Source organism: Neovison vison, chromosome 9 (genome assembly GCF_020171115.1).
Source record: "Neovison vison isolate M4711 chromosome 9, ASM_NN_V1, whole genome shotgun sequence".
NCBI lineage: Eukaryota > Metazoa > Chordata > Mammalia > Carnivora > Mustelidae > Neogale > Neogale vison.
The window spans coordinates 90073305-90094802 of record NC_058099.1 but is presented as its reverse complement, the minus strand read 5'-3'; the positions used below and the strand labels follow the sequence as shown (position 1 = coordinate 90094802).

The following is a 21498-nucleotide window of genomic DNA, read 5'->3' as shown; positions in this document are numbered from 1 at the left end:
CGGGCGTGCCCGCGCGCTGCGGGAGACGCGGAGGCGGGACCTGTGCGGTCCTCGGCCTCGGGGCGCTCGGGCATCCTCGCTCGGACGGGTCCCGCGGCGCCGGGCGGGGGCGGCTGCCTCGCCAGGCCGAGGAGGAAAAGGCGGGACCCGGCAGGAAGGGGGTCAGCGCCTCCCTGTGCGCTGCCTCCTCCGAAGCCGGGCTCTTGGGCTGACCCCCTGCTGACCCGAGGCGGCAGAGCCCGGCCCCGTGCGCTGGTACATGCAGCCTCAGGAGAAATGGATATCCAGGCCGGGAGGTTCCTGGCAGCCCGCCTGCTTGGCAGCCTCTTCCAGAACAGTCCGTGGAGTACAGACTGCTCCCTGTCTTCTTCCAGTCTGGTCCCTGGAGGGATTCCAGTCTCCCAGCCCAAGTCTTTCCCTTTTCTGCTTATCATGGGGAAGGAATATGCATCAGGGCGTTAAATCACAGGAGGGGAGCTGGCGCTGAGCAGCCGCAGAGCCCTGACCACTGAGGAGCAGCCCTCGGTTCTCAGAGAGCTGCACAAAGACCGCAGCAAATTTATCACAGTTGTTCAGTTCACAGATGGGAGGTCCGCGGCCCTGGTCAGGAAGTAGAAGGCATTGTCAATAGGATGACCTAAGAGTAGACCACCAACTAGAACAGGGCCAGGCGAGGCATCCATTAAAAAAAAAAAAAAAAAAATCCAGCTCATGGAAAGGGACTAGTACACACCTCCAAACTCTCAGAATGGGGACATGCCGATTAGAATTTAAGTATCCCCAAAGCAGTTTAAAGGCCAAAAGAAGGGCTCTAAATATATTAAGAGATTTTTTTTTTTTAAATGATCCCAATATGATGGCGTCTAATAGATACTGCATCTCTTTTTTTCTGGAAGAGAACATTCGAGAGTTGTAACCTAAGATACTGAGCTTTTAACCTGTCTTGGTAACGAAGGCAAGGATGAATTTATGTATTTGTTGGAATCCTTTTTTTTTTTCCTGTGGAGCCTGATACATCTTCCCACTCACTATAGTATAATGAGTAGGATTGTTCCGGAGCTCCTGAGGGTGCAGTGGACTTGACGGAGAGGAATTCTTCCAGAAGAGGCCTTGCCTGCTGACTCCAGGGGGAAATACAGAAGAATCCTCACACAGGGCAAGCCCGCCTTCCCAGCCTAGGGAAGGGGAGTTCGTGGGGCACATTTAGCAGGGTTGCAGAGCCCTCTGGTGGACCGTTGCCTGAGCACATTCATTTTAGCAGCTCACATTCTGATGGCCCCAGGGGTTGGCTTTGACTTCAAGCAAGACCTGTGGGTGTGGGGTTATAATGCTGGTTCCTTTTGCAAGATGGGGATTGGGGAGCCGGGGAAGAGGGAGACCCACATCCTCAACCTGAAGGGCGAGAAGTCTCTTCATTTCACCTCCATGATGCCTAGAACTGGTGGAAAGGCTGGTGCCAAGCAGGTGCATAATAAATGTGGAGAAGGAAAAAACCAGAGGATGAATTAATGAAGGAAAGCATAGTTCTTCCTCCCACAGCTGCTGAAACGCATTTGAAGAATCATAGGTATTGGATAACAGTGTCCAAAGAGACCCAGAGTAAAGGGTTGCAGCGGGAGTTAAAAGTGGAAAAATGGAACAATTTGAGAAGTCCTGTTTATAGATTGGAGGAAAGAGAGGTGTCGACGGTATCAAAGATGGGGGGAGGGTTTCTTGGGGCAAGAGCTCTGTGGGCAGAAGCTAGAGCAGACCCTGAGCATGCGCGGAGTGGCAACTGATAAACACACACTGTGATGCCTCCCCAGGTCAAGGCCTCCTCAGGGCCAAGCCCATTATTTCCACGGCAGCATTAGAGAATACAGTTTCTGGCTTCATTCGGCTCCCCGGCAGCCACCTCTCCCTTCCATCCACAAGTGTAACTAACCACCCTCTTTCTCCCGTGTTCTCGTTTCTGAAAGCGGTTACCTCTCTCATCTTTTCTATTCCCAGGGTGAATATGTAGGAAATGACGATCCATTCCTGCGTGGAAGGCCAGCGCTCCATCTTCACCAACACGATGTAGTTGAAGAGCATCAGATACCCGATGTACGCCAGCTGCGAGGAAGCACAGTGAAGAGGGGGCGCTTGGGTTCCGAAGACCCAGGAGCCCTGCCTTTGGGACGGAAGGAGCCCACCCCGCATTCACGATGGAATTAACCTGAAAGCTTTCAACTGTCCAAAGAACTAAAAAAAAAAGATGGTAATATCTGAAATCATGGGATGTGCTGTCTTCCTTTTGACCCTCACGCGTGAGTCTGGGTCCCAGTGCTCTGCTTACACCTGTGTCCTGAAGCATCATTTTGTTTTGCAGTTACCCGGTTTCTTGTGTCTTTCTGGCTAAAAAGCAAACTGCTTCTCTCAGGGCTATTCTCGTTCCTGCCTGAGGCTCAGGTTCTTGAACGAGGGCAACACAGTGGGTTTGAGCCTAACGGATGCCAGGTAGATTAAATGTCTGTAGGAAGGAAAGGAAGACCCATACTACACTGTACTTGTAAACCAGTCAAACCAACGCAAAAACAGTCTGGACTTGATCTCGAAGTCCCACTTGAATTATTTTCTGAGCTCATGTCTTCTTCTCTCTCTCTCTCTCTTTTTTCCCCCTCCTACCTTAATGTGCTTGGCTTGGCAGGACCCCAGGGGAGGGATTTTTATCTATTTTCCGTTGTACCACCTCCCCACCCAACCCAAGCTGGGGTCTTCCTCCCTGGTTTCTGCTTCTTCAAAAGAAAACAAGAGAAGAGAAAGCGATTTATAGAAAGGAACGGGTCTGTGTATCCTACTGTGGCTTGGAGGGGGGTGTAATCCTCACGAGGCTTGAAACATGTTTGAATCCCAATAGGACTGGCTGGATGGCTGGCTAGGTGTCCGAGGAAAACTCGGGGCTCAGGTTTGGTGACTGGCCCTGGAGCATTCAGTTACGTCGATGAGTGGGTGGAGTGGAGGAGGGCTGGTGAGGTTCTCGCCCAGGGGGGCAAGGAACCTCTGGAGAAAAAGGCCCCCTCGGGGAAATGGTGTGTGAGCTCAGCCTTTTCTAGGTGACGTTGCAAGCTAAAGCACTTGCTGATTTGGGGGGCTTTGGGGCTGTGCGTGGGAACCGAGAGTGACTTCATTCCTATGGGCACTCTTAGGAGCCCACATAGCAAAGAATAGGACACAGTGTGGGCAAAAAGGTTGAGGCCTTAGAGGTACAGGGAGCCCTGGAGGCAGCTTAGTAGGTGGAGAAAGGTGATGCCTGGCTGGGAGACGGAAGGGGAGCCAGCAGCCCTGCAGAGCTGGAGAAATACAGCATTCTCCGCTAATGGGGCCACTCCCTCTCCCTTTCTCTCCTTTTCCAATAAAATGAATACACAGATTCTTAATAGGAGTCAAAGGTATTTTAAAAGACCCAATGACTTTGGTGCGTTTGTAGACACGACCCTCTAATTCCTCACCTCTGGAGGTGAACAGATGTCAGAGCTCCGGGAGATTGAGTGCGGAAGCTCTGGGGAGGCCCGAGGGCAAGGACGGCTCATTGTCCCCCTGATGGACGCGCTCTTGTACACCCGCCCCTTCTGGGCCTGTCATTCTATGCCACACCTCAGGTCCCAGCTCTCCCCTTGGGGATTCTCAGCACCCTCTGCCCACCTCATCTGAGAAGTCTCCTCTCCTTGAAACCACACAGGATGCTGTTTAAAACGTAACTTGGTTCATGGGGTTCCTGTTTACCATTATACACTGGCATCCGCTCTGGTCCCCGGGAGTATTTCTCAAGACGCAGTGGACTTCGATGGCTAAACTCTAAAAAACATATGCTGAGCCCCCTCCTAGCCTGAAATCCTTCTTTCTGATTGCTTCTTTTTGTTTGTTGGAGCCCATTCCATTGCTTCAGGACAAACCAGTCTCCTTAACTGCCCTGGTGTTTATCGCCCAATGCACTGCAACGCATTCCAAAGTATTATCTTCTCTTGGCACATGGAGGCCCAGTGACACCCACACCATTCTCCCAGAACCTCAGCGTTTTATCATTTCACTCCTCCAACCTGCCTCTGTCCAACAAATACAGGCCTAGCATATTCATTTGCTGGAAGGAATGTAGACACCTCAGTCAGTGAAACTTGGATTTAAATCCTAGCTCGGGTCCTTCCAAGCTGTATCATTTTGGGTAAATCATGTCACCTGCCTGGGCCTCCATCCTGACCTGAGATGATGGCTACTGACCTTACAGAGCTTTGGGAAGGACTGGGGTGGGGGGGGGGGAAGGGGGGGAAATGCATGTCTCTTTCCTGACAGTAGAGGCCCCATGAATGGTCGCTACTGTTATTATTTGCCTCTTTTTTCCAGAAAGTTCTATTTCTCTTGTCTCCTCTTGCCTCACTCCTTGCTTCCTTTGGATCCTGTTAACTAGCCATATCAGTCCTTTTCTAAATCGCCCTCGTTAACGGTCATGCTTCCTCCACCATCAGCCTGTTCTCTAAATCCCAGTTACTCTATGGTGTTTTTCTTTCCATAATCAGGCTACAATATAACATTTTGGGACGACTCTCAAAATATGAACTTCCAAAAATACGGTTTTAAATGTGTTTCAGTGGCATGACGGAGGGCTGGCTGCTGTCTGGGAAGCAACCTATCTTAGAACTCACCAACACTCGTGAGTCTGGCCGCAGATTACCTTAACATGACATGCTTTCATGTTGTGTGTGTCAGTGTGCGTGTGTAGACACGTCCACACATGTATTCTGTAAGCTTTCACAGGCTCTGTGTAGAACGTCAAAGCTTTGAATAGAAACATAACCTTATGACTCTTACTGAAGTCAACGGGAATCCCATAAGGGTTTGTATGTTATTGGCTTCTATATTCTTTGTATCAATTTTCCATTGACAAGATGCCCAACTCCTGAACTATGTGATACAAGCACCAAAGCCCGCAGTAGGTCGGGTGGGTCCGGGTTTTCCTACTGCTGCTGGAGAGTGGAGGGGACACATGGCACTGAAATGGAGGAAGGAGTCTGTCCCTGCTGGAGGAGCCTGGAGTACGTCCCTTGTGCTCTGTCTTGGGTCCTCTTTCATAGCTTGAACTGGCATTTTCTCCAGCTGGGCAGTTGAAATGGCTTTCATCACAAACCAGGTCTGGAAGCCAGCTGGATCCCTGCCTCCTTTCTTCTTGGAACAGAAGAGGACCCAACCTGCTCTTCCAGAAGCTTGCTAAGAAATGAGAAGTGAGGTTTTGCGGAAGTGAGGTGTGTCCTGTCTTTGAGAAACTTCAGAGCGTAGAAGGGGATGTTTTTTGAAATCAGAGTGGGAAATACTCTTACAGAAAAGAACACAACCGAAAGCCATGGGGACATTTGATCTAAAACTGAATTTTCCTCTTAAGCATCTCTGGGGATTTCAAAACGGGGCACTCCTCATCTCCAGGTACTTCCTTGAGGCCTGGGCTTTGCAAATACATAAACATGGATTTCTGAACGTTGTCGTGTAAATGCAACCAAACAGGACTGGGGCATCTAGTCTATAGTCAGCTGTGTGGGAGGGAGTTAGACACGGAGGCTCCCCTTCTCAGAGGCAGCTTCACGACCTGCCAACTAATGAGACAAGGGAAGCAGTGTGTCCCAAGCCTCCGGAACCACAGAACTCACGTGGGAAGCTTGTTAAACATACAGACTTCCTCATCTCCTCCTTGGAGATTTGATTTAACGGGTCTGTGATGGGACCAGGATTTGCATGTCTAACAAGATTCTTTATCATCACAGAAGTTGGGGGAACTACTGGGCTAAAACCTGGGCCTCTGCCTAGAGCGGTGGTTCTTAACCCTGGCTGCCCGTTACAACTACCCGGGAGCTGCAAAATACCCGGATGCTTGGGCTGTGCCCCAGACCAATGATGTCAGAATCGCTGAGAATAGAACCCAGGTGCCCTTAAAAAAATAGATGAAGATAGAGATTAAATGGAACCCAGGTTTTGTTTTTTCTTTTTAAAGTACTCCAGGTGGTTCCAGTGTGTAGCCGAGGCTGAAAACCACGGTCCAGGGCATTGGTGACATAAAAGCATCCTTGGCTAAGAAACCACAGCTGAATAAATGGGGGCCAAGGGAATCAAAGAAATAAAGTTAATACTAAACAAAGATTAAGGGAAAAAGGGAAGTTTCGGAAGGATAAGAGAAGGGAGTCCTGTATTTGTAAAGGTGATAGATAATTCTCGATACTATGGCTCCTTCTGGTTCCTTTATGCTCTAGATCAGGAAGTCTACAGCAAACTTCTTCTGTAAAGGACGAGAAAGTTAATTTTTGAGGCTTTGCAGGCCTGACAACCTTTATGGCAAGTAATTGACTCAATGGTTGTAGCACAAAGCAGCCAGATTATAGGTAAACAAATGAATTTGGTTGTGCTCTAAGAAATCTTTATTTATGGACCTGAAGTGTGAATTTCATATAATTTTCATGTGTCATAAAATGTTCTTCCTTCGATTTTATTTTCCATTCTTTAAAAATGTGAAAACCATTCTAGGCTTGCAGTCCACAATGATGCGCCTGGATTTGGGACTGGATTCAGCCTGAGGGATGGGAATGGGTGTGAAATGCAGGAAAACCATTATCTTGATAAAACTGTTCGTATAGGGAAAGTCTATGTAAAGCACTCCTAACAGGGCTGCATAGTAGGTGTTCAAAGACGGATATTAACATTATTGAGTGTATGGGTGAATAAAAAACACTCTCGCTGGGCACTGTGACTAGCCTCGGAATAAAAACAGTTACATTTCTATTGTGCTTCCGCGTTCCAAGCACTGTTCTAAGTGCTTTACATATTTTAACACATTTAATCTTTCCTAAATCCTACAAAGTAGGTACTATTCTTATCCCCATCTTAAGGAATTTTTACTTCACTAAAAAAAATCTGATAATTATATTTTGATGATACCCTCTTCCAAGATCTTAGTTGAAAGCAGTCATTTCCGACCCGACCCGTGGCAACGTCAGCCCATAAGGGGGGTTGGGGGGACATTGGGCAAGGTCCGGAGACCTTGTTCACCCGGCTCCGGGGTTAGAGAACGCTGCTGACATCTAGTGGACAGAGGCCAAGGCTGCAGTTGAACGTGCGATTATGCCCAGGCCAGACCTCCTCCACCAAGAATCACTCTGCCTAACGTGTCAATCGTGCTGAGGTTCCGCTGATTGAAAGACAGCGTCAAGTGCGAGGATACAGAACCATGCAAGACAGCTCCACTGGTCAGCGGATCATCCTGGCCTCGCACTTGGATTTTCCTTTGCTGACTCAGGTCACTGGTGTGTAGCTGGTTGAGAAAGGCCAAAAATACAAATGCCCTCCGTCGACTGGCACCGTGCCACTGTGGCTGGGGAGAAACAGAGCTGCCCTGAGCCTGTGCTCACCTTCGGCTTAAAATACCATGAAACAGAGAAGTAGAAAGCCAACAGCAGAGCCATTGCTTCCATATCCAGAGGCTATTTCAGGGGCGATCTTTATCTCTGGGCACTGAAGCATCCTTGCCGTGATTGTAGGTGACTGAGTGCTTTCTGCTGCCTTGTCTGGCATGTTGTTTAATTGTGTCTGAGCAAGAAAGGTTGTTTGATGACACTCCCCGGTTGGCAGTAGTCACACACTTAGGTTCCCCCAACCTCCACCCTTTAGTGGTGCTACTTCTGACACTCTGCTCGGTCTTTACCCTTCAGGTGTCCCCCAAACCCAGGACTGGCATCGAAAACGGGCAACTCTCATCCAGCACTCATCCAACCAGAACACAGAAGCGTTTTAGAAAATGACATCTATTTTCCTGCTAGACTAGACTCATACTCATCTCACCTCTATTTCTGTTAGTTCTCACTTTTACCATTTCCTTTATTTTCTGCAAGGAGGAGAAATGCAGACGCCGTGGAAGCTGCCTCGCACACTCCCCACGTCTTGCAGAACCCCTGGGAAAAGCTCTCATTCCTGCCTGTGTGATCCTTCCACTGTGGGACTCAGAGGAAGCTGCGTACGTGCACGCAAACCTGACCTTGGCTCTCTGCGGTCACCCGTGAGCCAGAAGAAAAAGGAACATGCTTACGGTGTAGAACCAGAACTTCACGATGGGTGCGTTGTAGAATTCATAGATTTTTCTGCCCAGGGGGATCAGCCGGTGTCTGCTCTGAACTTCCTCTTCATCCTTCTTTCTAGAAGACTCCCCGTTGTTGCGTCCCAACATTGCCTACAGTGGAAGAGAATCAATACCATCACGGCAGGGCCCCGGAAAGCAGGTAGTTCAATGTGCTCATTTTACCAACCAAGCATGCATGCTCACAGAGCTGGAGGGTGTTGTCCCGGGTCCCTAGAGATTCAGATGTTGTGCCTTTCCTAAGTGTGCATTTGCATTATATATAGAATCAAAGGTTTTGGCCCAGGATGGAAGCCTTAGGGAGAGCTCTTGATTACTCTCTTCTCTTCTACCCTGGGAGCTCTGGAAGATGTCCGAGATGGAAGATACCCAGGGTTCTGACAGGGAGAAGTCCAGGCATCTTTCTTTTTCTTCCCCTCCCTCTCCCCATACATGTAACGAGACAGGCGGATCTGGATTCGAATTCTGTCTTCACTCAGGCTAACGACCCTTAAGTGAAAAATACATTGGACCAGTAATACCTAACTTGCCCAAAGGTTACGAAGTGTTTCAGAGGCTAAGTTATCTGAAATGCCTGGAGCTTAGTTAGGTTAGAAACATCTCTACCCTGAGGCATAAACCTTGGCTCCTTGTTTTCAGACCCCATAAATCCTGCATTCCTGCTGGTATTAGTTTCGTGGCAACTCCTAGGCACACGGCTTTCCTCTGGGTGGGAGAGTCCACCAAGTGGGACTCGGAGAAGCAGGGCCTGACCTGGAGAGGCCTTGTCTCCAAGCTGCTGGAAGTTTCTTTACAAATAGAATTGTTTTCTTCTCACTCATGGCAACGGCAGAAGCAAAAAAGTTATTAAACAGCACAAAAAAGGGCAGAATTTGAGAAAAGGCAGATGCATGCCTGTCTGGGCAGCAAGTGACAGGATGAGTGTTCCAAAGAGGGCTGGAGATCCAGACTTTGGGTCACTCAGAAGGAGGACTGAGTCCTCTCTTGGATACATAGCACCCATGGCACCTTGGGAAAAGCTTTCTGAATCTTAGTTCTTTATCTTAAATTGGAGGTAATAATAGCATCTTTTACAGGATTGGTCTATAAATCAATAAGCATCTGTCCTCTTAATAAGAGCTCAGTACATTCCAGCTGGTGTTTACAACGAACTGAGACTTTCTTGGGTACTCTTCACTGAAAGGATCTAGTTGGGAATCTCTCACCAGAAAAAAGAAAAGTATTATCAGGATCTAATATAATTTATCGGCTTCTTTCCTTCCTTTCTTCCATTATCTCTCCTTTTCTCCCTTTCTCTCTCTCTCTTCCTTTCTCTTTCTCTCCCTTTCTATCTTCCTTCCAACCCCTTCCCTCCTTCCTTCCTTCCATTTTCTCTCTCTTTCTTTCAGTTCCATGCCCAGCCTGGAACCCAACATGGGGCCCAAACTCACCACCCTGAGATGAAGACCTGAGCCGAGACCAAGAATTGGATGTTTAACTGATTGAGTCACCCAGGTGTGCTGGCTTTAATTCTTTCAATATTATTCTAAGGAAAGCTTAGTTCTATAATATTTGGTAAGTGACATTTTAATTTTATTTATTTGTATTTTTATTATTTATGTTATTTAAATTTAATTAATTAACATATAGTATATTGTTAGTTTCAGAGGTAAAGTTCAGTGATTCATTAGTTGCATATAACACTCAGTGCTCATTCGAGCAAGTGCCCTCCCTAATGCCCATCCCCCAGTTACCCCATCTACTACCTACCTTCCCCCAACAACCTTCAGTTGGTTCCCTAGAGTTAAGAGTCTCTTATGGTTTGCCTTCCTCTCTGTTTTTGTCTTATTTTATTTTTCCTTCCCTTCTCCTTGATCCTCTGTCTTTTTTCTTAAATTCCACATAAGATGAATGAAATGAAATGAGTGAATGAAAAAGACAAATATGATACTTTTCTTTTTCTGACTGACTTATTTCACTTAGAATAATACCCTCTAGTTCCATCCATATCATTGCAAAAGACTTTTTTTTTTGAGGGAAATGAGATTTTTATTAAATGTGATAACAGGGCAAATCCTTCTAACTGCTCAGAGACTGACAAGGATTTGGGGCAAGAAAAGGACTGGGATTATAGAAATTATTATAATTATATTATAGAAATAATGTGTTTATCTTGAATTAGAGAACCAGATAATTTTGGTTTTAAGCCACCTTACTCAAGACATACATATATAAATTTCAGCTACTTTTGTCATTGTCTCAACTATCTAACTACTCACATGCATAACAATAAATGATAAACCTGTAATCTGTGGGATTTCTGGAGAAGGTAACCAGGTAACTTCCATTTCTTTCTTGGACTCTCTGGCTAGAAGGTTGCCTTGACTTAATGAATAGGTAAGATCCCATTTGATGGCCTATCCAAGCCTTCATTTGGTCAGTGGGCTGGGTTAGCCTTCACGATGGAGAGAGCACATCAGACTTCTATAAATATTGACCTCAAGAAACTCTGACGTTCCATGATATTTATCCATCTATAATTTATAATTTATGTAACATAATTATCCTGCCTCTGTTCTACTTCTTTATCTGCTCAATAGTACAGTACTATTTGGAGACATAATAGAACTTTAGCAAAGGCACCTTGGGGACTTTTAGGTGTCTTGGAGAGTGACATCTGGGGGTAACCTCTAGGGACAGTGGCTTCCCTCAGCAGAGTTGAAACAACGCCCTGGGTCCATGGACTGGCTGGGAATTTAGTAGGCAGAGTGCAAAAACACTTACCTGGCAATGCAGGGATCACAAAAACAAAAACACCACCGCCGGCCTGGCCTTTATTATTCCAATAATTCCCAAGTGAATGCTTTTTTAAAACGCCTTTCTTTCATGGATTGAAGGAAAGCATTTTCCAAAACTTCATTAATTCTAGCCTAAGCAGCTCAACTGACTGATTTTCTTGATTTCTCTTCCCAGTAGCCAAACATTTCCTTTGACTACATTCCTTTAGCAGAATGTAATAGGGTCAGACACAGGCAAAAGGGCACAATATGGACTGGAGAATTTTTTGCTGGCTGGACACAGGTGTCGGGTCCAGGAAAGATCTCTGAAAGGCTACAGGGAGGAAACTGAGATTCATGCTCGTGTATAATTTTGGAAGGGCCAGGGAAAACATCCCCGTCCAAGAAAGGAGATGTTTGGCTTAACACAGAAGTCCAGATAGCGTTCCTATGAGAAGAGTGGAAGTATCAACAGGCGGCATTCTTCAACACTCCCCGGGGTGAGACAAGAACAGTGATCCAGCAGTCACAGAATTGTCCTTGGGGTCAGAGGGTGCTCCAGCTTGAAGACAGCTGCTGTTCAGCCCTGACTTACCAGCCCACAAGTCCCTTCTTCCATTCTTCCTAGCTCTTTCTGCCTGCAGGGGAGAAGGCCAGGCAGTGCTCCTCATGGTCTGGCTTTGACTTGGGTATACAACAGTGGGGCCGACTCTCTGGGAACCAGACTTTGGTCCAGGCCTTCAAAGTTCTACTCAGAGCAGGAGAAGGGAGCTGCTTCTGTTGTTTTCTTGCTCGAGACCCAACCACAAAGAATGCTGATCTAGCACCTGGCTGCCTTCATAGGCTCCTTCCTTGGGCATCAAGGTCATGTCATCCTTGATGCAGGAGGCCCATGCATTATTTTTGGATTCTTTCTGCTATATGGTAAACTGAACCTGAATCCCTACATTTGAGACTAAGAAGAAATTCTCTGCATCCCTGAACCTACAGGCCTCCAAGCATGGCTGATGGGATCTCTATACCTGGGTTCTAATCCTGGCCTTGCAACTAATTAACTGGGTAACCTTGGGCAACGTAACTTCTCTGAGTCTCAGCTTTCTCATCTGTAAGATGGGATAATAACAGTATCTACCTCATGGGATGGCTGGGAGGACTCCAGGAGTAGGCGCACATCAAACATTTGTCACTGTGATCACAATATTTGCAAACATTTATCAAGGCCTACTGTGTACCAGGCCCTGGTCTAGAGAATTTACATGTGCGGTTCTTAGACTGAAAAACTACCTGTGAGCTGGACAATGTTCTTATTCCCGTGTTAGAGGTAAAGCAGCCATGACCCAGGTCCCACAGTGCATAGGTGCTGGGGCAGGATTCTGGGTCCAGGCTGTACACTCTTTGCCCCTCTACTGAAGTATTCGGTAAAGACTTGGTACCATGACTACTACCGTTTCTGTTAATGACTAAAACATTGTTCCCTCTCCTTGAGGGATTTAGAGGCCACCATTATGGTAAGCTCTTTAGGGAGATGGTCTTTTGATCCTATCACGGAGGCAAGCGGACCCGTCCACTCGTTTTTATAAGAATCCTGAAATGAGGGCTGCCTGGATGGCTCAGTGGGTTAAAGCCTCTGCCTTCGGCTCAGGTCATGATCTCAGGGTCCTGGGATCGAGCCCCGCATTGGGCTCTCTGTTCAGCAGGGAGCCTGCTTCCTCCTCTCTCTCTGCCTGCCTCTGCCTACTTGTGATCTCTGTCTGCCAAATAAATAAATAAATAATCCAAAAAAAAAAAAAGAATCCTGAAATGGAAAACAAACTTTCTTTCTTTTTTTTTTTCTTTTTTTTTTTTTTTTAAACTCTGTGAGTCAAAAACTGTGAATGATTAATCAATCAAAAGAGTGGTCAGATGCCTATGCCCTGCTGTACTTGGGGTTGGAACTGTTCCCTTTAGGAAGGAAATATTGTTGATCTGGAAGAAAAACTATTCACAGGGCGGTCCCACTAGGCTAATAATGCAAAGGGCCTTCTGTCACCTGAGCAAAACCCATTTTTGTTTTCTCTCTTTACAGGTTTTTTGGGTCATCACAGTCATGGTGGGGGAGGGCGGGGGATATCAAGGAAGTCCTACGGAGTTGTCACTTGCTATCTCCAAAACTCTGAAGCCCTGCCTGTCCCTCTAACGGCAGGTGATATTTTTAGACTTTGGATACAATCCAGCAGCAGTCACGCTGCTCGGGCGGGGGCTGCAGGAAGCCGTCCCATGCCCAGCTGCCCTGTTCCCCCTGCAGAACAAAGCAGCCACTTTCTATAATTATACCAGGGAGAGCTAATAAAAGCCTTCCATACAAACCTCAAAATTCAATTAGTCCTGCATTTGTGGGCCTGACCCTGGAGACAAAAAGGCGGAGCATCTGATCACCTGCACGGCTCCAGCCCAGGGAAGCTGGCTGCTCCCATCGCGTCGATGCCTTTGCCTCCCTCGTAGGCTCCGTGCCACCTCCCCTGCTTGTGTATAAAGCATTGTCCGTTTGGAAAGCTGAAGGTGCCTTGCTTTTCAGTCCTCCTGGGTGGCCCTGTGCCACTGACCCTGACTGAAGGATTTTGCACAGAAACGGACATCAGTGCACAGAGAAGACCCTTTTGTAATACCCGGGTCTGCATCCTTCAAGGAAAAACCGGGTTGGAGGGGGAGCTCGGGAGTGACTGAGTCTTAAGCCATCTTAAGTCTTAAGCCTTAAGTCTATGGTTCAAGGAGGTTAGGGTTGCTGCCCGTGGACCATGACTGTGTGGTTTTCCTTACTGTCAATTCCATGTCCTCTTCATCTTTTTCCTTCGTGGGCTTCTCTGGCTCTTCCGGTTCCTTCTCTTGAAGGTGGATTTCCTGGGCCTGAGACATGTAGGGCATGTCGTCTTTGTTCTTGAACTCCAAGCTGAGAATTGAAGGAGGAAGTAGAATTCCCAGAATTACCTAAAGTAATAATAATGATAATAATAATAATCACATTTAAAGGATTAAGATTAGGGTGGTTTTTTGTTTGTTTTTCTTTTTTAGACTCAGAGGGCCTAGGGTGGGGGACTGTGTGTATGTGTGTGTGTGCACGTGTGTATGTGTGCACTGTGCGTGCCCTGAGCAAGGACCTCCATATGTTACTGCTCAGGGGGTCACTCTTGCCCGTCTGAGAATCTGTCATGCACGGCAGGAGCTCAGCCCGAGTTTGGAGAAACAGAGTATCCTGCCCAAATACATCTTACCCAGTTAACACCCACTTGGCATGGGGGAAACCCAGGAAAATGCCAGAACCTGCCCAAGGCCACAGTGGGAAAGAATTCAGATTTTCCTTTAGCCATCAGCACTTGGTTTTGCAAAATCAATTCCTACATATGTCCCTGGCTTTTATCTGCTCACACGTCAAGTGGAGGCGATTATGCATCATATGGTTATCTCTGTAAAAGAAGGCTGTCCCCAGTTGACCTTGAGGAAGTCCATGTGGGAAAGCATGTTTTTATTCCAGAGTACTTGCCTGACATTTGCTACTATAGCACAGAAACACACACACACACACACACACACACACACTAGTGGGCTCCTTATTCACCATGAGGAACCAGGGGGCTCAGCACTGTGTTCCTCTCAGGTATAAAGGACATGGTTCCACCTCCATGTGACGATAATAAACCCATGGGCCCTTCTCCCGAGGGGACGATCTCATTCTGCCTTTGAATGATAATCCGGGCATGTGACATGGGTTCCCTCGATCTTCTCCAGCCTCTCCTCTGAACCACTAAGCTGGTTCTGCTGTATGAAACTTCTGAATACGAGCATCCTTGGAGAAGCCGCGCCAAGGAAGGGGCTCACAGAGATCCCAAGCAGTAAGTGAAAATGATCCTCAAGTAATGAGACAAGGACAGCCTGTGCTTGAATGCCCACAGGGACTCGGGAGCAGCCAAGGGAAAAGGGAAGGAGGTGACCCTGAGGTCGGGGTGACTGGCAGGCCTGGGAAGGCTCAGGTGGCTGGCTGGCAGCCTTCAGGGGACATGACACCCCATCCTCGGAGCAGAGAGCCAGGCTTGGCAGTCGCCAGCGGTGTGGTTATGAAGCAGCCATGACCCACGTCATGGAGCCCTTCTGTGACTCTGGGCCAAAAGCCCGTGGGAAGGGTGGTGTGGGGGAGGGGTGCTGGGTCCATCAGGGTGGCCTCTGGAATGCTTGGTCTGGTGGCCCTTCTGCTTGGCTCTGACCTCAGGGTTACCCAGACCGGGTAGCTCCAGGTACGTGTGAGCCTGACTTCCGCTGTCCTAGCCACAAACTCTCGACCTCTCGAGAAAGCATTGGGAAACATTCTTTCCATCTCACCCTCCCATTTTTTCTTTGTACGTCTTTCAGTTTAAGGACTTCCTTGTGAAACACTACGGAAAACATAAAGAAGCGAAGCCATGTGTCGTCCCATGCCTTCTACTTTCCAGCCCAGAGGTAACTGCTACAAACAGCTGACAGTATATCCTTCCTCGTTTCTTAACGAAATCATAGACAGATATAACTAGGCACGTACACGCCTAAAAAAACCGCAGACGGACTCAGACTTTCTATAACTGGTCTACCGCTTGTTCCTCTTCACTTACGAATAGATCGCGATGAGATGGCAACATCTTTACCTATAAATCCGTCTCCTTTTGATTTCAGTTTAAAACGTTTCTCAAGCACAGCTGCTAAGAGCCAGGGTCCCTATGACACGGTGCAAAAGGTGGCCGAGGCACTGGGGCGTGGGCAGCCAGGACCGGGTGCCTGGTGAGGGGTTCCTGGTACAGCACGGCTTGTGCCAGAGCGAACGGTACTTCCTATAGCACCTCTGTGGGCCCATCACCTCCGGATCTTTTGCAAAATACTAACGTCTGGGCATGCCGTCTCTAGAAGTTCTGACTTAGCAGAATTTGGGGTAGGCCCTATCTCTATGGGAAAACAACAACAACCCACTATAGAAAAGATTCTGGTACATAGCTGGAGCTTCAAGTCACCCTCCTGAGACCAGAGAAAGCCCCGTCCCGCCGCAGACTTGGCTTGGTGAGCTCCAAACCAGCCCTCCGCACCTCCCAGCCAACAGGCCCTTCGCGGCGCGCTGACCTTGAGGCCCGAGTTCTTGCGCATGCGCAGCCGGCCCATCCACATGTCCGTGAGCAGCATCTGGCTGCACGTGTGCGCGATGAAGTCGCGGTGCTTGGCCGCCACCGCGAGCTGCAGGCAGGTGGCATTGCTCCAGTTCTTCAGCTCGTACGTCAGCAGCTTCATGGCCAGCTGCTCATCCTGCTTGTACGACTGGTCGAGGAGCTCCACAGCCAGCTGGCCGAAGTCCCTGGAAGACAGAATGCGAGGGGGTGTCTTTTGGCCATCTTGGAGACTTAGATGATGGGAGCAGGGACCTGGGGGCCAAGCCACGGGAGGTGGTTACTGGTGGCCTCGTTGTCTCTCATAGGGTCTGGTCTGTTCCTTCACTCATCTAGCTGACGTCGATTAAGCATCTACTATGTGCTGGGGGCGTAAGCCAAGCAGGTGGTTGTTCTGGTCCTCAAGGCTCTGGATGGGGGAGGTAGACTGAAAAAAGCAACAGAGTACGGTAGGTCTTCTTAAATGGGACAGGCCTCAGTTCCTGTTGGAGCCCTATCAACCCTGAGCGTGTGATCTTGGGCAAGTTACTTAATTCTCCGAGAGGATGAAATACAATCTATGTATCTTGCGTACTTCTCTATCTAGCACTGTGTGCCACAAATGTTAATTATTCATGTCCACCCTCTTTGTGTATACCATGGAGGCGATACTACCCACGCTTAAAGGTTTAGGTAGCTCAGACCCTCCTGTATCTGAGGCCCCTGCTGGGCTGGCCAACCTGGAGTTGTGGTTCAGCTCCTGGGAGATGTCGTCAACCATGTCATTCTCTGAAGCCTCATGAGCCATGGCTTTGCAAAGTTTACAGGCCACCAGGGCCTTGGCCATGGCCTCCTCGCCATGCTGCCAGAAGAATAGGGCCATCTTCTGTCTCTTCATCAGGACGGCCCACACCATCAGCTCATGGAAAGGGAAAGGGAAGTGGTTGATCTCAGGGTCGTCCAAGTCAATGTCCACCTCTTCTTCTCTCTTCTTGGTGGTCTTTCTTCCTCGCCTCAATGGGACATCATCCTATAATTTTAGGGAAAAAACACAGAGGAGGAGTTAGAACCAGTTACATTTATTAAATAGTTATTTGTTGTATAACTAAGGGTCCTGTTCTGGGATCAACACAGAAATGAACTAGCCTATCCCAGCTCCTAACCCAAAGTACTCGTGCCTAACTTTAAAACAAGTTGTAATGAATGCAGAAGCATAGCCCTATGGGAATATGCTGGTGTTAAACTTGATTTTTAAAAAGTATTTTTAATGGGCCATTCCCTTCCTTTCTCTTTTCCTCCTTTCCCTCCCTCCTTACCTTCTTCCCTCCCTCCCTTCCTTCCTTTCACTTTTATTTTTGTCCATTTCTTTTCCTACAGGTAAGGCTATTTGTGCCTCATGATGGACAGCATTGCCCTTTTCTCTGAAAGGACAAGGACATCCTTCTCTTACAGGTGCATAAACAACAACACCCACACAAAGAGATGGGAAATGGGAAACAGATGACCTATCTCCACTTTCGACAAACCTCTTAGATGCATTTGTGAAGTATTTCTGGCCTTTAAATCTGTTGCCAGTTGTAAACAACCATGAACAGATTTCACTCACTGGAATTTATATGCTTCCTTGGTTTTCAAATTAGTATTTCAAGTAAGACTTATTTTCTTACTTGTAATGCTCATGTAACCTTATGGTAGAATTTTCAAAGCTACTGTAACTTGTCCCCCCTTAATAATGGGAAAAAATGGGCTCCTGGGTGGCTCAGTGGGTTAAGCCTCTGCCATCGGCTTGGGTCATGATCTCAGGGTCCTGGGATCGAGCCCCGTATGGGGCTCTCTGCTCAGTGGGTAGCCTGCTTCCCGCAACCCCCATCTGCCTACTTGTGATCTCTCTCTGTCAAATAAATAAATAAAATCTTAAAAAAAAAAACAAAAAAAAACCTGGGAAAAAACTTCCCTTCCTTATTTTAGAATCATGTACTAAGCCTTACCAACTAAATGAACATATGTGTGTGTGTGTGTATACACACACATATATATATTTAAAATGTATAATAAAGAAAATAAATAATTGACATTAATAATTTGGGCAAATACTTACCTCCATTCCCAGTAGTTTCAAGGCTTTGGGCTATTTAAAAAAAAAAAGTTATACATAAAGTTAGATCTTTCTTTATAGAGGTAAGAAAAGAATCTATTATATCTTAACCAGGTACTAGAAGAACTCTACTGCACATATAGCATTTATTCATTTCACTAAAGAAAACAACACCAGAGGAACCCATTTATAGAAATACTAGAATTAAGGAGTGCCTGGGTGGCTCAGTGGGTTAAAGCCTCTGCCTTAGGCTCAGGTCATGATCTCAGGGTCCTGGGATCAAGCCCCACATCTGGATCTCTGCTCAGTGGGGAGCCTGCTTCCCCCTCTTCCTCTGCCTGCCTCTCTGTCTACTTTCTCTCTCTCTGTCAAATAAATAAATAAATAAAATCTTAAAAAGAAATTCTAGAATGAAGGATTTAGTGATTTTGGTGCATTACAGAAAACCAGACACCCAGAGAGGCATAATGAGATCGTCCAAGGGTAGACCCTGTTGATAATCTCTTTTATGAGCCAAAATTTCTTCATCTTCCCAGAACCGTCTTGCTTGGCTGACATCTCCATGATCTCAAGCAATTGGGCTCAGTCAAACCAAGAGCTATTTCTTAAGCCCTTGCAAGGCCTCTATTACCCGGAGACTTGGAATATGATTCAGAGTATGTGTTTAGGTATTTCACGCGAGCCATCTCCCTGTGTAGCTGTCCAATAAGGCAAGGGTGAGGGGGGCCACGGGGACATGTGCAGACCGTGGCAGAAGGTGCTCAGTGCCATGGAAAGTGTCAGCACATACAGTGGCATCACTGGTCATGCCGGGAATGTGCAAAATAGCCACAGGCCCAGACAGAGAGAAAGAGAAGGCAACTCAGCAAATTACAGAACTTGATTTACACCTAACAAGTGGAGATACGAAATTACATCTCAGAGATCAGGAATTCCAGTTCTGTGTTTTAAGTGTTACCCAATGGTGAAGTGCTATCTTGGAAGTTGTTTGGTAACTAATAAGGTTAAAGTATTTTTCATTCCTCCAAATTTTAGGAATAAAATAAAACTAAGACTAGCCTGAACCTTGTCTCTCTCCCTCCTTTCTTTCCCTTTTAGCTTCTCAAGTGACCACAGTTTGAAATTTGTGTGATTTTATTTTTCTTATTTATTCTTTCTGGTGTTGTCAAAGTGGTCTTCGAGCACCACCAAATACTTTCATCATCAGAAGATCAGCTTTGTTAAAAGTAGGAATCAAGGAGCCTTTGTGGCTCATTGGGTTAAGCCTCTGCCTTCAACTCAGGTCGTGATCTCAGGCTCCTGGGATGGAGCCCAGCACTGGGCTCCCTGCTCTGCGGGGAGCCTGCTTCTCCCTCTCCCAGTCTCCCTGCTTGTGTTCCCTCTCTCCCTGTATCTCCCTCTGTCAAAAAAATAAATAAAATCTTAAAAAAAAAAAAAAAGGCAGAAATCATGCCCACCACCAGCTAGAGTAACAGTTTTAAAATGTGGTCCAGGAAACATATGATCCTTTCTGGGGGCTCAAAGGTGTTTTCCTAATAATACTAAGATGTTCTTTGGTTTCAACAGCCATTAACATTTTGCAATGATGGTGCAAAGGCAGTGGTGGCGAGCCAAACTGGGGGGGGCCCTAGCAGGAATGACAAGCAGTCCTAGCGGCAGACCCAGACTTCACTAGTTGCCATTAGATTTCACTGTTCCCGGGACGCCTGGGCGGCTCAGTTGGTTAAGCAGCTGCCTTCGGCTCAGGTCATGATCCCAGCGTCCTGGGATGGAGTCCCACATCGGGCTCCTTGCTCGGCAGGGAGCCTGCTTCTCCCTCTGCCTCTGCCTGCCTGTGCTTGCTCTCTCTCCCTCTCTTTCTGACAAATAAATAAATAAAATCTTAAAAAAAAAAAAAAAAAGATTTCACTGTTCCGCACTTGAAGTTTAAAGACAAACAAAAAACCAGTTAGACTTAAGAAGTCCTTGATTAGGCTAAAAAACCAGTTAACGATATTAAATCTCTACACTCCATACTAAAAAAAAAAAAAAAAGTCTTTCGGCTATTTTGAGGGATGAAATGGTAAGTGTGCTGAAAGCACTTTTGCTACATAGTGAAAGAGGACAGGCCATTCTGAGGACAAACACACACTTATTTGGGTTAGAGCCACACTGCTTCGTGGGCGATCTCCTTGAAGGAATGACTGGCAGACCAACTACGGTTTACTTAGCCTTGGACATTGGGTGGACGTTTTTGGTTATGGCCTAAGTGGAGCTGTCGTTTCAAGGAAAATAACTAACTGATGGTATTTGTTGCCAATGACAGAATTTTCCAAACCGAAATTAGAAAAAAATTAAAATTTTAAAAAATTTGCATATTCTTTCCCCCATGACCTGGACGGTTCTTCAGAAGTTAAAGACTTTTCTGATGAGATTGGAGGTGATTTTAGTGAAGGATGAGTTTCTGAAATTGTCTAATGAAATGTGTCAGTCGTCAGAAGATCTGCATAACTTGACAAACTGATATGATACAATGACCAGTCTACCATGTTCCCAGATCCAAAGTGTAAGATCAGTCAACGCAATTTGAAGTTGCAGGGTGTGAAAAGTTCATTGAACTATTTCAGATGTTGTGTTTCCATTGATCTTTAAGAAATTGCCAACTGAGTTTTGATGTATGCAGCATCAAAAAAGAATATCTATAATTATTTGTAAAAATTATTAAAACACTCCTTCCTTCATACATATATATACATTTATATATATTTGTCATATTTGTCACATCTTTGTGTGAAGTCACATTTTCTTTGTACAATTCAACCCAAACATCTGGCAACAGAGTGCAGAAGGAGATATGAGAATCTAGCTTTCTTCCATTAAGCCAGATATTACAGAAATATGCAAAAAATGTAGACCAATACAACTGTATTTTGAAAATACAGTTATTTTCCCACAAACATGTCATTTATGTTAACGTAATGGGCTTCTTATAGTTAACTGAAAATGAATTAACATTAATAATTAATAAATATTGTGAAGTCTTTCATTCCTAACACGATAACAGCGATTGATAGAACTCCCAGAAATAAGAGCTTTTGGGGGCCCTCAATAATTTTTTAAAGGTATAAATGGATTCCCAAGACCAAAAACCGTGAGTGAGGCAGGTAAGATTAATTTGAATTTCATGATCATTAGGCCTCACTCTCAGGGCCGGTTTCTGATTTTAAGGGGACCTAGTGAGGAAAAGAAAGGGGTGTATCCCCCAATACATGGCCTTTTTTTTTTTTTTTTAATGGATTTGATGGTGGAAGGAAGAGGTGGGTGGGGCCAGCTGCCTTCTTCCTGGATCTCCCCCTGGGAGATAACCATGCCACATCCCAAATGTGTCCCACCCTAGTCCTCCCCAGG

General features: G+C 46.5%; 1 protein-coding gene across 9 annotated transcripts in view; it reads right to left on the bottom strand.

The window, feature by feature from the left end:
- The window catches only part of LOC122917706 (transient receptor potential cation channel subfamily M member 3), a 484842-nt gene that overhangs the window by 56702 nt on the left and 406642 nt on the right, over positions 1-21498 (bottom strand). For all 9 annotated transcript variants that reach the window (XM_044265920.1, XM_044265921.1, XM_044265913.1 and 6 more), the window contains 6 exons: positions 18115-18144; positions 16757-17046; positions 15997-16225; positions 13678-13845; positions 8078-8218; positions 1966-2094 (listed from right to left, as the gene is read on the bottom strand). In XM_044265920.1, coding sequence (XP_044121855.1) covers positions 1966-2094; positions 8078-8218; positions 13678-13845; positions 15997-16225; positions 16757-17046; positions 18115-18144 — 987 coding nt within the window. The remainder of the gene's footprint in view (positions 1-1965; positions 2095-8077; positions 8219-13677; positions 13846-15996; positions 16226-16756; positions 17047-18114; positions 18145-21498) is intronic.